General features: G+C 32.5%; 6 protein-coding genes across 6 annotated transcripts; 2 read left to right on the top strand and 4 right to left on the bottom strand.

Annotated features, from left to right (window-relative positions):
• Nucleotides 1–149: 149 nt before the first annotated feature.
• RTC4 (Rtc4p) lies at nt 150–1196 on the bottom strand (the record flags this gene model as incomplete). Its single annotated transcript, XM_003684481.1, has 1 exon — nt 150–1196. The coding sequence occupies one exon, from the start codon at nt 1194–1196 to the stop codon at nt 150–152; it is 1047 nt and encodes a 348-aa protein (XP_003684529.1).
• A 726-nt stretch (nt 1197–1922) lies between these two features.
• TEX1 (Tex1p) lies at nt 1923–3446 on the top strand (the record flags this gene model as incomplete). The annotated part of the gene is made up of 1 exon (XM_003684480.1): nt 1923–3446. The coding sequence occupies one exon, from the start codon at nt 1923–1925 to the stop codon at nt 3444–3446; it is 1524 nt and encodes a 507-aa protein (XP_003684528.1).
• A 225-nt stretch (nt 3447–3671) lies between these two features.
• Nucleotides 3672–4484, bottom strand: MRPL17 (mitochondrial 54S ribosomal protein mL46; the record flags this gene model as incomplete). Its single annotated transcript, XM_003684479.1, has 1 exon — nt 3672–4484. The coding sequence occupies one exon, from the start codon at nt 4482–4484 to the stop codon at nt 3672–3674; it is 813 nt and encodes a 270-aa protein (XP_003684527.1).
• A 458-nt stretch (nt 4485–4942) lies between these two features.
• Nucleotides 4943–6751, bottom strand: NRD1 (Nrd1 complex RNA-binding subunit; the record flags this gene model as incomplete). The annotated part of the gene is made up of 1 exon (XM_003684478.1): nt 4943–6751. The coding sequence occupies one exon, from the start codon at nt 6749–6751 to the stop codon at nt 4943–4945; it is 1809 nt and encodes a 602-aa protein (XP_003684526.1).
• A 985-nt stretch (nt 6752–7736) lies between these two features.
• Nucleotides 7737–11648, top strand: RAD50 (MRX complex DNA-binding subunit; the record flags this gene model as incomplete). The annotated part of the gene is made up of 1 exon (XM_003684477.1): nt 7737–11648. The coding sequence occupies one exon, from the start codon at nt 7737–7739 to the stop codon at nt 11646–11648; it is 3912 nt and encodes a 1303-aa protein (XP_003684525.1).
• Nucleotides 11649–11866: 218 nt separating this feature from the next.
• RPA49 (DNA-directed RNA polymerase I subunit RPA49) lies at nt 11867–13096 on the bottom strand (the record flags this gene model as incomplete). Its single annotated transcript, XM_003684476.1, has 1 exon — nt 11867–13096. The coding sequence occupies one exon, from the start codon at nt 13094–13096 to the stop codon at nt 11867–11869; it is 1230 nt and encodes a 409-aa protein (XP_003684524.1).
• Nucleotides 13097–13224: the final 128 nt, after the last annotated feature.

The raw sequence follows: 13224 nt of genomic DNA, 5'->3' as shown, positions 1-13224 counted from the left end.
GTAACCCCATGCCTAAGGGACGTTATGCACCATGGCTATCGATGGCCATGATGCATGTATGCATGGTAGTAGGTTATTGTTGGCATCCACAGCAATAAGACATGTATAAGAGTACCGTTCATGTGTCTTGTTCCCTCTTCCCTCCTCCCTCACGTCCGAATATGAGACTCCCATTCTTCTAGTGGGTATGCATCAGCGACGCTAGTGCCGAATACAATGGTGCTTTTGAAGAGGTCGTATGCCAATTCTCTAGCGTCCAGTTCCTCGTCAGAATGTCCTTCCTCTGTGGTTTCTGCCTTCTTTTGTAGATTCATCTCTTCGATACATAAGTGTAATAGCAGTTCTGGCGCAAGAACAAACTGGGCAAAATCCAATGCGCCCCACCATTTCAGTGTCGGTGACTTATTGGAAAGTAACATGACCCTGAATTTGTTGTATATCTCTTGTCCTAGTCTCAACTGCCTTTTCAAGCCGTAGAACCCGGCTTGAAATTTCGTCATGTCCATATGCCTGAACTCGTCGGTGGAGAGTAATGCTTTCTTTGAGTTCTTGTGCAAATGTTTTGCCTCAATATAGTACGGTGATGCCATTTTACCTTTTAAGATCTTATCAACAATATTGAATTTTGGTTTGACTTTCGCTAGTAATTCGTCGAAATATAGTACATTGGGTAACTGATACTTCTTCATAAAATATGCCTTAGTTTCTTCTACCTCATCGGCAGTTAACTCTGTCTTTGCATTAGTTGGTATTCTTTTCTCAAAGTCTCCAGTCCAGATGTGATCTAGATGCTCTTCAGTGCTCAATTTTTTTAATAATGATGACTGCTGAGAGGTGGCCTCGATGACATCATCGTGCAATTTTTGTTGTAGTTGAACTTCTTCTATCTCAGGTCCTTGTTCGATAATATCAGAAGATTTCTTCTTCCGACTCTTCCCTTCATCCTGTAGTAAGGGACAGTTTAAATCTGCTAAAGAGTATCCAGGAGTACACTTGCTATTTCTATCGTCAGACATGGAATCAAATTCATCGGAACTGATGTCGGTGTCAGCAGCCTTTAACTTCTTCACTTTCCTCTTGTTATCCCTAAGTTTAGCTAGTCTCTTCATGATATTCACCTTGTTATTATTACCATCATTTGTCTGATACACACGACGTCTTTTATTAATGTTAGTTCTCGACTCAGTATCGTTCATTTTGAATCTGGTGTTAACGTGGTGTGATTTGGTTGCCAGTGGTTCCTAAATTGGCGATTATATGATTGTAAAACACTCTTATTTACTTATTTAGCAGCTGGTAGTCTTATCTGTACCAGTAGTTAAAAAGTATATTGATGAGTTGTAAAAGATCAATTGCTATCTCATCGACTTTTGAAATTTCAAAGGCTCAATAAAAACACCCGGTAATGATTAAATGTGTAAGAAGGTGTTGTACTAGTAGCAGAATGTATGAAACACAGATAAATAGTCGAATACATCAATCCACATCTCTATTGGACTCAAATGATACATAGTTTTATAATAATACATCTCATAAAATGCTTTCACCATGTTTCAAATGTCTAAAGCTTTAAAGAATTGTTCTTTGGAAAAGGTTTTCAATGAAAACTAAACTTTAATTGTCCAAATATTTGTTCAAAGTTTTAATCTTAAGTATAAAATACTTGTTATAGATAATTAGACTAGATACATCCTATATACCTATATATAAGTCTATAACTAATTTCTACCTCAATTGAACTCAATCGAGGTCTGTTTTAATCAGTTTACAATTGCCAACGTCCATTTCATAGTACTTTGCTCATAAATATTAAAAAACATAATAGTTAAAAGTATCTGTTATTTGAACCAGGTTGAAGGAAATAGCTTAAACTTTAGGTAGCGTAGTACTGATATTGAATAATACTTGAAGTCCAAAGAATAATGTCACTTTCGAAGCCTCCAGTCAGAGGTGAGAGAAATACAAGCGTTAAGAAGCCTGTCGTACCAGATACTACAAATAATGAATTGGCTACATCTATATACAAACAGGCTACTATGGATAAGAAATTATCTGAGAAATTGACTAGAACTATTACCGATGAGTTACTAAATAAAAAAAATGTAGAACATATCACTGATGATCGTAGATTGCTTATACTTTCTAGAGCCAAATCAAGATTCGTCGTGGGTATATCACCTAATGAAGTGTATGCAATTGAATTTCAACCTACTGGAAAAGCATTAGCTTACAGTAGATATGATGGCTCACTCACTGTGTGGTTTTTAGTCCATGATACTTTTAATAGATCCTTCAAAGCCTACAAAAAAGATGCCATGGGAGTGGAGAAACCTATAACGTCCATATCGTGGAATTCTAACGAAGTTGGCCAATTTGCAACTGTCTCAAATAGTAATTATATTCAAATTTGGAATGTGGATCATAATACACACAGTTTAACAAAGTATAGAACATTGAATCTAGACAGTTCAGATGCTAAATTGAGATTTACAAAATGTCATTATGACCCTTCATCCCAATGGTTAGCTGCAGTCACCAAAAACAATGAAATATGTTTGTTTGATGTCAAAGCTAATCATAAACAAGTTCATTTCTATAACTTTAATGAAGAAGTTGAAGGTTCAATTACTTTTATATGTTGGAATAATCATGGAAATTATATTATTGTAGGTACATCAATTGGCGAAATTTCATTGCTGAGAGTTAATAATAACAAAGAGTTAAAGAATATTATCAAAGTACCAGCACATAGAGGAAAAATTACTGGTTTGAAAGTTACACCACTTGGTGATAAATTAGTGAGTGTAGGAGAAGATGGCGCATGTTTGATCTGGGACCTTGAATCTTTAACTTGTATCAGTACCATTGTAGAATGTGAATCAAATATACGTACATTTGATTTATCCCCATCTGGAAAACTGTTAGTTGTGGTTTCAGAAGAAGGAAAATTTAGATTTTATGACATGATAACCACAGAGAAAATAAATGATTATGATCAGAAACACTTAGATTCTGATTTTATTGTCAAGTTTTATCCTAATAAATCTTGGTTAATGATCTCAGGGGAAAACGATACGCTATGCAGGTTATATTCTGAAAAGGGTCACTCTGATGAGTTATCATTTTGGAAATCTTTCCATCCAGAAGTATTCCCTGAAAACGAAAAGGCTAGAACTTATAATGACCTTAATGCCAAAAAAAGTAAACATGATTGGAATAGTGAACAAGCACTACTTAGAGGCTCGAATAGAGACTCGAATAGAGACTCGAGTAGAGCCCCAAATAGAGGAGCAAGCAGAGAATCAAGTAGAGGTCCAGATAGAGAGTCAAACAGAGGCTTAAATAGGAACATAAATAGAGGCATTGGTAGAGATTCTAGCAGGGGTCCAAATAGAAATAAGAGACCGAGAGCCAACCCTAGACCTGCTAGATTCTCACATAATTAATTCTACAATCTCAAAGTTTGATAGAACACTGTAAACTTTTATTATTAATTAAAATTTATAAATTATTTTGAATAAAAAAGATAATATTTGTCAATATTTATTGATTTTTATTTTATTTACATGAAATGAGAATACTGTGTTGCGAATTATTTATGCATTATTAACAGAAGACAAATAATTAACAGTATTAGAATCATATCTTGGGAATCATTATTGAATAGTTAATTAGTTGTCAGCAAGCATAAATTCTGTATAGTTATAATAACTCTGGCTAACCTTTTCTTTTATTTCTTCTTTCGTTAACCATGCAAAATTTGATATATTATGTTCATTTTTCTTTAGTAATTGGAAGCTCCCTGCTAATATATGAGATTTAATTAAAAATTCTTTGCTTCCATCTTTATTTTCAATAAAGCCAAGTGGTTTTTTTGAAACAGTCCAAGTATACATTTTTTCACCACCTAATGATCTTAATCCTTCTTCAGCATCTTTGTGTAGTCCAGTATTGGTTGCGTCAAAATTTGGGAAGGTCCATATTTTATTTTTATTTTGAACAAGTAGATATAACGTTCTGCTTAGTTTTCTTTCTAAACTTGTGATATCATTGGTTTTATCAGCTTCTGTAATCCTTGAATTTGGTTCAATTGATCTTGTCAAATCATCGGATTTCCCATTACCTTCTTGTACATCTCCTTTAGACTTAGGTAACACAACTTCTTGCTTCAATCTTCTTTCTCTGTTATGCTTGACATCTGGAACACCTTTAGGAAACCATACACCTGGAAGTTTTGAAATAGGACCCGGTTGAGCACTGGAGAACTTACTTTGAGATAATGTACCTCTCTTAAAATAATAATAATGAGGGAAGGTCCACATCAAACGCCTCTCCAATAAGGCTTGGTAAGTATAGTAATTCTGTTCAAAATTGGTTACATCTGGAGTTACAATTGGGTTTCTGGATAATATTATACCTGCCCTTAAGCTTGAAGAAACAGCCTTTTCTGAAGAGGTTGCCAAACTTCTCCTAATTGACAACATAGAGTGCTTGCTTTGCTAGAAATTTTTGGGAATTCGACTAATATACTAAGTTGTTCTTTGTCAAACTTACTTAAAAGATAATTATTACAATATGCATGGACTTCATACTTTGAAACTTACCATCTTTTATGATTATTATTATATATTAGGCTTTGTGATCTTTTCATTTTTTAGAATTGATGGAAATTTTGGAAATTTGACCTTTAATCAACAAATCATTCTCAACGAAGTATTGGTTTTAAGTTATGTTAGCAGAGGTTGAATAACATTATAGAATGACAATGTTAAATGTAATATGGACGCATTATTGACCTCTATAATCAATAAAGAAAACTCGCTCAACTTGTAATTAAGTCTTATAAATATATATTCTATTTAAAATTTTGTATATATTGATATATAGTGATACACATGGTATTTGGTGATGATAGTTCACCAATTTTAGTGAAGTTTATTTATTAACGAGGTGGTTGTTGGTTTAACATGCTCATTAGTGAATTCAGCTGTGCTGTTGGATCGAATCCTTGTGGTTGCTGTTGTGGAGGCATGTGAGGCTGTGGAGGCATGTGAGGCATGTGAGGCTGTGGAGGCATATGTTGGTTGTATTGTTGTTGTGGTGGTGGTGGAGGCATAAAGTTATTATTGTTATACTTAGTATCTTGGTAACCACCATACATCATCTGTTGCTGTTGCTGTTGTGGTGGCTGTGGATGATGGTGCATCACATTTTGATAGTTCTGTTGACTTCTTATGCTATCGGAGGGGACTTTATAAGAAATTGATTTAGAGGAAACACCTTCACTGATATTGATATCAGGTTCTTCAAATACTATACCCGGAACCAATGGCTCGTTATTGGTACCACCCCATTGAGCAGAAGTGGACCACATTTTATCCGCATCCGTTAATCTATGGAGTGGGATAATACTGTAACCATGTTGATAATCACAACAGTCTCTTGGGCCAAAACCCACACCCCAACGTGTTCTTAGAGGCAATGCCCCATCCTTATTGAAATGTGCTAACGCATTTTCAGCTTCTTGTCTTGAATAAACTTTTACAAAGGCATGCTTTCTGGCATTATTTAGAATTACACTTTGAACTGCAGCAAATGGTTGCATAGCATTAGCTAAATCCCATTCTCTCATAGTTGGAGGAACACCACCAATGAATAAAGTACGACTTAGAACTTTAACACAATCTGGAGGAATACTGGGGTCATAAGATACAGTGTTTTGTCTATAATGCTGATTAGATTGCACATTCCGTTCATCTGGATATAGGTGATGATTATTATTTTGATTAGCGCTACTACTGCTACTGTTGGTATTACTGTTATGAGAATTATGAGAATTGTGGGTATTATTGTTACTGTAATCTTGCCCGTAATTTTGTTTTCTTTTATGTTGTTGAGGTGGAGATTTGGATCTAGTTCTTTTGTTGGTGAACTCTCTTTCTCTTTCTCTATCTCTTCTACTACCATATTCGGTTGTGACATGTCCAGCTACGTTGTTGTTGTCTCTGGTACTGCTAACTACAGGACCGCTAGTTTGAAGGTGGATATTACTCAGTAATTGAAATAATGCTATTTGTTGTTCCGATAAATCAGATGATGAAAGTTTTTCTGGCAGCTCAACATCTGGAACCACTGGCAAGGGTTTCAAGTTATCTAAAATAGCGATGCATCTATCCTTAATATCTTCTGGCAAAATTTGATCATTTTGACCGGTAGAAAGAGAAGCAACTTTGACATTATTAGTGATCTCATTAGTATTACTATGAGGAGTATTATTTTGGTATACATTCATTGAAAAACATTTTGCCCTTACTGAATTTAAAATATCTTTTCTAAATAAGCCTGCTCTATCCCAAATATCAATTAATGTACGGATTTTATCTTTATTATCTTCAATACTCTTTTCAGTTGCTTCAATTATCAACGATTCAATGACTTGACCTAAGATATACAATGCATGTGCAAAACTACCATGTTTAGCCTCTGAATTAATAATTTCATCTTTTGCTCTTTTTTCATCTAAGTAAGCTCTGCCTATAGAATCAATTATATATAAAGAACCCAATTTGTGACTAGGTGGACAGGTCTTTGAATAATTAATTATTACATTCATTATTTTTTCACCATCGTTAACATTTTCAAGTGCATACGTTGTTAATTTTTTAATACGAGAACCTGAAATACCTGATTTTAAATCTCTGAAGGATTCCAAGGTAGTTACAAAGTCTTGAAAATCTCCTACTTCGCTCATTATTTGCCGCTATTATATAAATATATTTGACAATTTTTAGGTGTTAGAACAATTTGAATTATTAGAAAGGAAACAAAGAAATTTTAAACAATTAAAAATAAAAACTTTCAATATAACCACCCAAAAAAAAAATATGAAAATATGACAACCTCAGAAACAATAATATATATATATAGATGTTGAAAAAGTAAAAGAAAACTATTATGTTACTTTTTCTCACTTCTTTTGTATTATGCTTTTTCTTTACAGACTCTATTCTAGCAAAAAAATAAAATAATAAATACGTGAATATACTGATAAAATACGTTTGTACTCAATTTATTACTTATAGGAATTTAATTTGTTCACTGATTATTATTATTCTTTGAAAAAACAATTACTTTGCCTTCTTTTGCCAGTATTAAATGTAATAAGTTAATAGTGTACGAACTAATTTCTTAATTAAAGTCTCTTTTATTAAAGCAACTACTATTTGACTGATATTAGGAAAAAAAAACAGAAAATCGACTCCATTTATATAACTTTTTTTTTTGTTTTTGTGTTTATCATTCTAGTGTTTTATTTTTAAATTTTTTTTGGACTGCCACAAAAAAAACTCAATCGTGTTCGTGAATAATGATTACCTGTTTAGGAAAATACAGGTACCTATCCTAATGTAGCCCTATTAAATCCAAACAGGGCTATATTAGGGCTACAATTTGAGTTTCCGGGTAAAGGACATTCTTCAAAATAATTTAATTGATTTACTATATTAAGCATTTAATACATTTAGAAGAAAGGACATAAGCTTTATTTAATTGGTATTATAATGCTCTTGAACAAAGGTTTTTAAGTTTGCTAACTTGCTAAGATGATAAGCGTGTCGTTACTTTAAGTACCACTATTACTATAAAGAAATTTAAGCCTTTCGTGTTGCGAATTTTGAAGATATTGTTTGGGGGTTTTTTTTGTATGGTTTGGATCTTTTTAAGTGAATGAACAGTCAATGAGTGCTATATATAAGTTATCAATACAAGGTATCAGATCATTTGATTCTAATGATAGAGAAACCATAGAATTCGGTAAGCCCTTAACTTTGATTGTGGGTTCTAATGGTTCCGGTAAGACTACAATCATCGAATGTTTGAAATATGCTACTACTGGTGATTTGCCGCCAAATTCAAAAGGTGGTGCTTTTGTACACGACCCCAAGATTACTGGGGAAAAAGATATACGTGCTCAGGTGAAATTAGCCTTTACAAGTGCAAATGGACTAAATATGATTGTCACTAGAAATATTCAATTGTTGGTCAAGAAGACGAATAATACATTCAAAACATTGGATGGTCAATTGGTATCCATCACTCAGGATGGATATAGATCAACTTTATCGACAAGAACTACTGATTTGGATACACATGTTCCATTATATATGGGTGTACCGAAAGCTATTTTAGAGTACGTCATTTTTTGTCATCAAGAGGATAGTTTATGGCCGCTGAGTGAACCTGCTAACTTAAAGAAGAAATTCGATGAAATTTTTCAAGCAATGAAATTCACAAAAGCATTGGATAATTTGAAAGTAATTAAAAAGGATATGTCAGTAGATATTAAATTACTTAAGCAATCAGTGGAACATTTAAAAGTTGATAAAGACAGATCAAAAGCTACAAAATTTAATATAGAAAAATTACAACATAAATGCGAACAGTTTAAAAAAACTGTTAAAGAAATTGAATCTCAATTAGTTGATATTACAAAACAGAGCGACGAAGTTTTTAAAACTAACCAAGATTTCCAAAAAGTCTTAGCTCATCTTGAAAACCTAAAAAGAAATAGAGAATATATCAGTCACCAAATCAATAGGTTGTCGGAAACGATTAATGTTATTTCTTTACCAGTGGAAGAAATTGAACAGAATCTTGTTATATTCGACAGGGACACCGCTACAAAAGATGATCAAATTAAACAACTAGAAAACGACATCTCAGAATTAAAACAGAATGTGAATCAAATACAAGAGCAATCAAATATTTTATTAGAGAAACAAGGAAAATTGAAGTCATACTATGATATATATATAAACAATTTATCTAGTCTCAAGAACCTGAAGGAAAACGTTTCTAGACAGTATAACATTAATAAGGAATTTTCTGATGAAACTTTTCAAACAGCACTTAATGATCACCTCGACAAGGAAAATAATCATTTGTTGCAGTTAAATAATACTTTTTCTAATGAGTTAGAAGGGTTAAATTCAAAAAAATCAACATTAGATTATGATCTCGTTGTTCAACTCCAGCAACAAGAATATAATAAAAAAGATAAAATAAAGGCTTCTGAGAAGCTGGACAATATTCACACAGAGCTTATAAAAATCACCTGCACAGAGGAAGAATTAAATGTTGAGAAGGAAAACCTAACGAAATATATAGACAAATTAAAGATTGCGGATGGTAATGATACTGCCACTGATGTAAATTTAGAAATAAAGAAAGAAAATGATCATATGTTGTTATTAGAGAAGGAATTAGAAGAAACGCAAGAAATGATAACTAAAGCTAACAAACAATCTGATTTGTATGCAAAACTAGCATTGATTAAAAAAAGTTCTTCTGAGAAGCAAATGCTATTTGATAAAAACTTGAATATACTTTCAATGAACCCAGTTATTTTATCAGAACCAATAATTATCGATGAAAACATTGAAATAACGTTTAATACATTTTTTAAAAACTTGCAAAAAAATCTTGAAGATGATAATAATAAGCTACAGAGCATAACAAGGGAGTATACAGAGGCAGATATAAGAACTGAGAATTGTAAAGAAGAATTAGACAAAACTGAAAATTTAATTGGAAGATTGGAAAAAAAATTGGTTGAAATGTTACCGGAGGATTGTCCAATAGATGAATATGACGATGCCTTACTTGAAAGTGAAGCGTCTTATAAAACTGCAGTTGAAAATCTTAAGATGCACCAGACCACTTTAGCTTTCAACCGAAAGGCATTGGAAGTTGCTGAAAATAGCAACTGTTGCTACTTATGTTCAAGAGAATTTGATAGCACAGGATTAAAAAGTAAGTTATTAAATGAGTTAAAGGCAAAGACAAACCAACAATTTGAATTGGACTTAGTTGAAACTATGAAGCATGAAAAAGAATACCTTGATAGTTTAAGAAAATTAGAAAAAGATGTCAACAGTCTTTTTAATGAAAGAGAACTGGTAAATAAATTAAAGACAGATTTTGAGAGTAATAAAACGAAAAGTGATAAACTCCGTGCTGAAGTAAAAATTCAAGATGCTCACATCAAATCTTTGAAAGAAAAATTAGAGACTGTCACTTCTACAATACGCCCACTCATTGAAGAAAATTTCCATTTACAAAAAGAAATATCCTCATTGAATAATGATCTTCAAAACATAACTGATGAATTGAAATTATATAATATATCATCTGATGGTTTATTAACGTTAGAAGAGTTGCAATCAAAGCAAACATTATGCAATCAAACCCTTCGTGAAAAAAGGAAGAAAATCAGTTTATTGCAGGATGGACGTGAAAGTAGGGCGAAGGAGAAGGCAACATTATCAGGGATTATTAAAGATAGATCTCTTAAAGTTGAGAAAATGAAAAATGATTTACTTAAAAAAGAGTCTTTAGAGAATGAGCGCAATTTGAAATTAGAAGAGGTATCAAACATCGAAGTAAGACTGAACTCTTTTGAGAAAGATGTTAAACTGTTACAAAATAAGATTACGGAAATAAATGCAAATATTACAAAACTTAAAGATCAACATGACAAGGCTGCTTTAAACAAGAAAGAAATTATTGAAGGTTTATCAAAAACAATGGATCAATTCAAAACTTTACAAAATTCCATCAAAGAATTTGAATTAACTGGTAATGCGGATCTGAAAGCATGTAACGAAGAACTAGAGGATTATAAATCTAAATTGAAGAATATCAACGTCGCTATTGATCAAAAAACTGCAAATCTCTCAAAATTGAAAGAGGAATTAATAGATTCCAATAGTAGAAAGAAAAATTTAATGGATAATCTTGAACTCCATTCTTTAAAAGTTAAATTATCGAATACTGAAAAGGAAATCAACTGCATTGATGTCGAAAATGCAGAAAGACAACGTGATAAATATCAAGAAGAAATTTCAAGATTAAGAAATCTATATGAGCAATTAAGTGCAGACAATGCAGGAAAATTGGGTGAGATAAAGCAACTGCAAAATCAAATCGATTCATTATCTCACCAATTACATACAGATTACAAAGATATTGATAATAAATATAAAACTGAATGGGCTAAATTACAAACAAAAACATTTGTCACTGAGGATATTAATACTTATTCAAAAGCTTTAGATAGCGCAATTATGAGATATCATGGATTAAAAATGCAGGATATAAACAGAATAATAGATGAGCTATGGAAAAAGACTTACAGCGGTACTGATGTTGATAGTATTCAAATAAGATCTGATGAAACGAGTTCTACAGTTAAAGGTAAATCATATAATTATCGTGTCGTTATGTTTAAACAAGATGCTGAACTAGATATGAGGGGAAGATGTTCTGCTGGACAAAAAGTTCTTGCTTCGATTATTATTAGACTTGCACTTTCTGAGACATTCGGTGTTAATTGTGGTGTTATTGCTCTTGATGAACCTACCACGAATCTCGACGAAGAAAATATAGAAAGTTTAGCGAAATCTTTACATAATATCATTCAATTCAGACAACATCAAAAAAACTTTCAACTAATTGTGATTACCCATGACGAGAAATTTTTAAACAATATGAATGCATCTCAATTTAGTGATCATTTTTTTAAGGTAAAGAGAGACGATAGGCAAAAATCTTTAATCGAATGGGTTGATATTAATAAAGTTGTAGACTGATACGTAGCATTGTACATAAATGAGCATATACGCATATATATACACACACATACATAATAATATTTTTTTTGGTAAAAGACGAAGAACAAATATTTATTTTCTCTTTTTATTACTAAAATGTGGTTTTAAATGTTATTTAATTACTTTACTAAGGATACATGAAATATGTGTAGAAATATAAAAAAAGATGCAAGGTTTCCTTTCAAATATATGTTCTATTAACGTTGTGGACCTCTACCTCTTCTAACCATTTCCGGTAACCTGAATGGAACCTTTAAGGTAGCAATTTTATATGTAGAAGCGGTACTCTTTGGAATGCCAAAAGCTTCTGCTTGAGAGACAGTAGCACCTTTAACGATACAACCTAATATTCTGAACAGATTGACTAATCTTGATGGTTTTATATTTAATTCTTGTGCTAGAGGAGAAATTTCGACGATAAAGTTATCTAAATGTAATATGATAGCTAAAATATAACAGAGTAATTTATCTTCATGTTGAGGATCAATGAAAAATGAGCGATCTTTTGATTTACCAAAGTGACTAGCTCTTAAAATTGTGAATTTATCGAAAATACCATCGACTATAGCATCTGGTGGAGAGTTTAATCTCTCCATTAATTTAACTCTGTTATTGACTCTTCTACTATCGTAAACACCTAGCAATAAGGATAGATAGTATAATAATTGCATTTTCGTCATGTTTTCAGATTGCGAAATAGATTCCAGTTTCTTGGATATATAATGTGACTTTGTGTATGGGAGCATCTCCAATTTCTTTTCTGAATCGTCTTCTTTCATTAATGGACCAACACGAATGAAGGCTAATTCCTTCTTAGATATTATGTTGTGGATTGGATAGACTTGTTCAACATCAGTGGCATCAACATTGGCCAATGGAGTTGGTCTATCATTTGAAAGAGATTCTTGTAATTCAGCTCTAGTTGGCAAGTCCTTGGCAGCGGTTCTCACTGATGCCACAATATCGATCGCAGATCCAGCTAATTTATCCGCATCAATACGATTCTTTTCAAGGTCTGTGATAGCTTTCTTGGCTTTCTTGGTACCAAATGCTTCACCTAATTTGTTTCTCAACACAGACATACGGGTTTCATCACTTTTAATCTTTGGACCAGCTAAGTTTTTACTAGATTTTGAAATGACTTTGGACTTTAACAATGGGACTCTGTATAATTCGACTTTCTTTTTCTCAGGATTGAAAACACCTACAACATATTGATTTGATTGACTGACCAACTCATCTGAAGCACCTTCATATTCCAATCTCTTATTCTGACCGTGAATGACGTATTTGCCATCTTTAGACTTCTTGTTTTCATATAAGTCAAATTTGGTATCTTCAGGGATAGCACAACCTTTGAAAAAGTTACCAACCACAGCAGAAACTTCGTTCTGGTAACCGTCGACTTTAATATTTTCGTTAGACATGGTTTACCTTGAATTGCCGTTGACTTCCTTTCTTGCAAGCTCTCGGCTCTTCTATTCGATGGAATTAAATAAAAAAGACAGGATTACGCAATGGCCAAGCAAATGAACTATATATAACTTATATCGAA

This window comes from Tetrapisispora phaffii, chromosome 2, assembly GCF_000236905.1.
Source record: "Tetrapisispora phaffii CBS 4417 chromosome 2, complete genome".
Lineage (NCBI taxonomy): Eukaryota > Fungi > Ascomycota > Saccharomycetes > Saccharomycetales > Saccharomycetaceae > Tetrapisispora > Tetrapisispora phaffii.
Note: the sequence above shows the minus strand (reverse complement) of the source record. Positions and strands in the feature narration are given on the sequence as shown.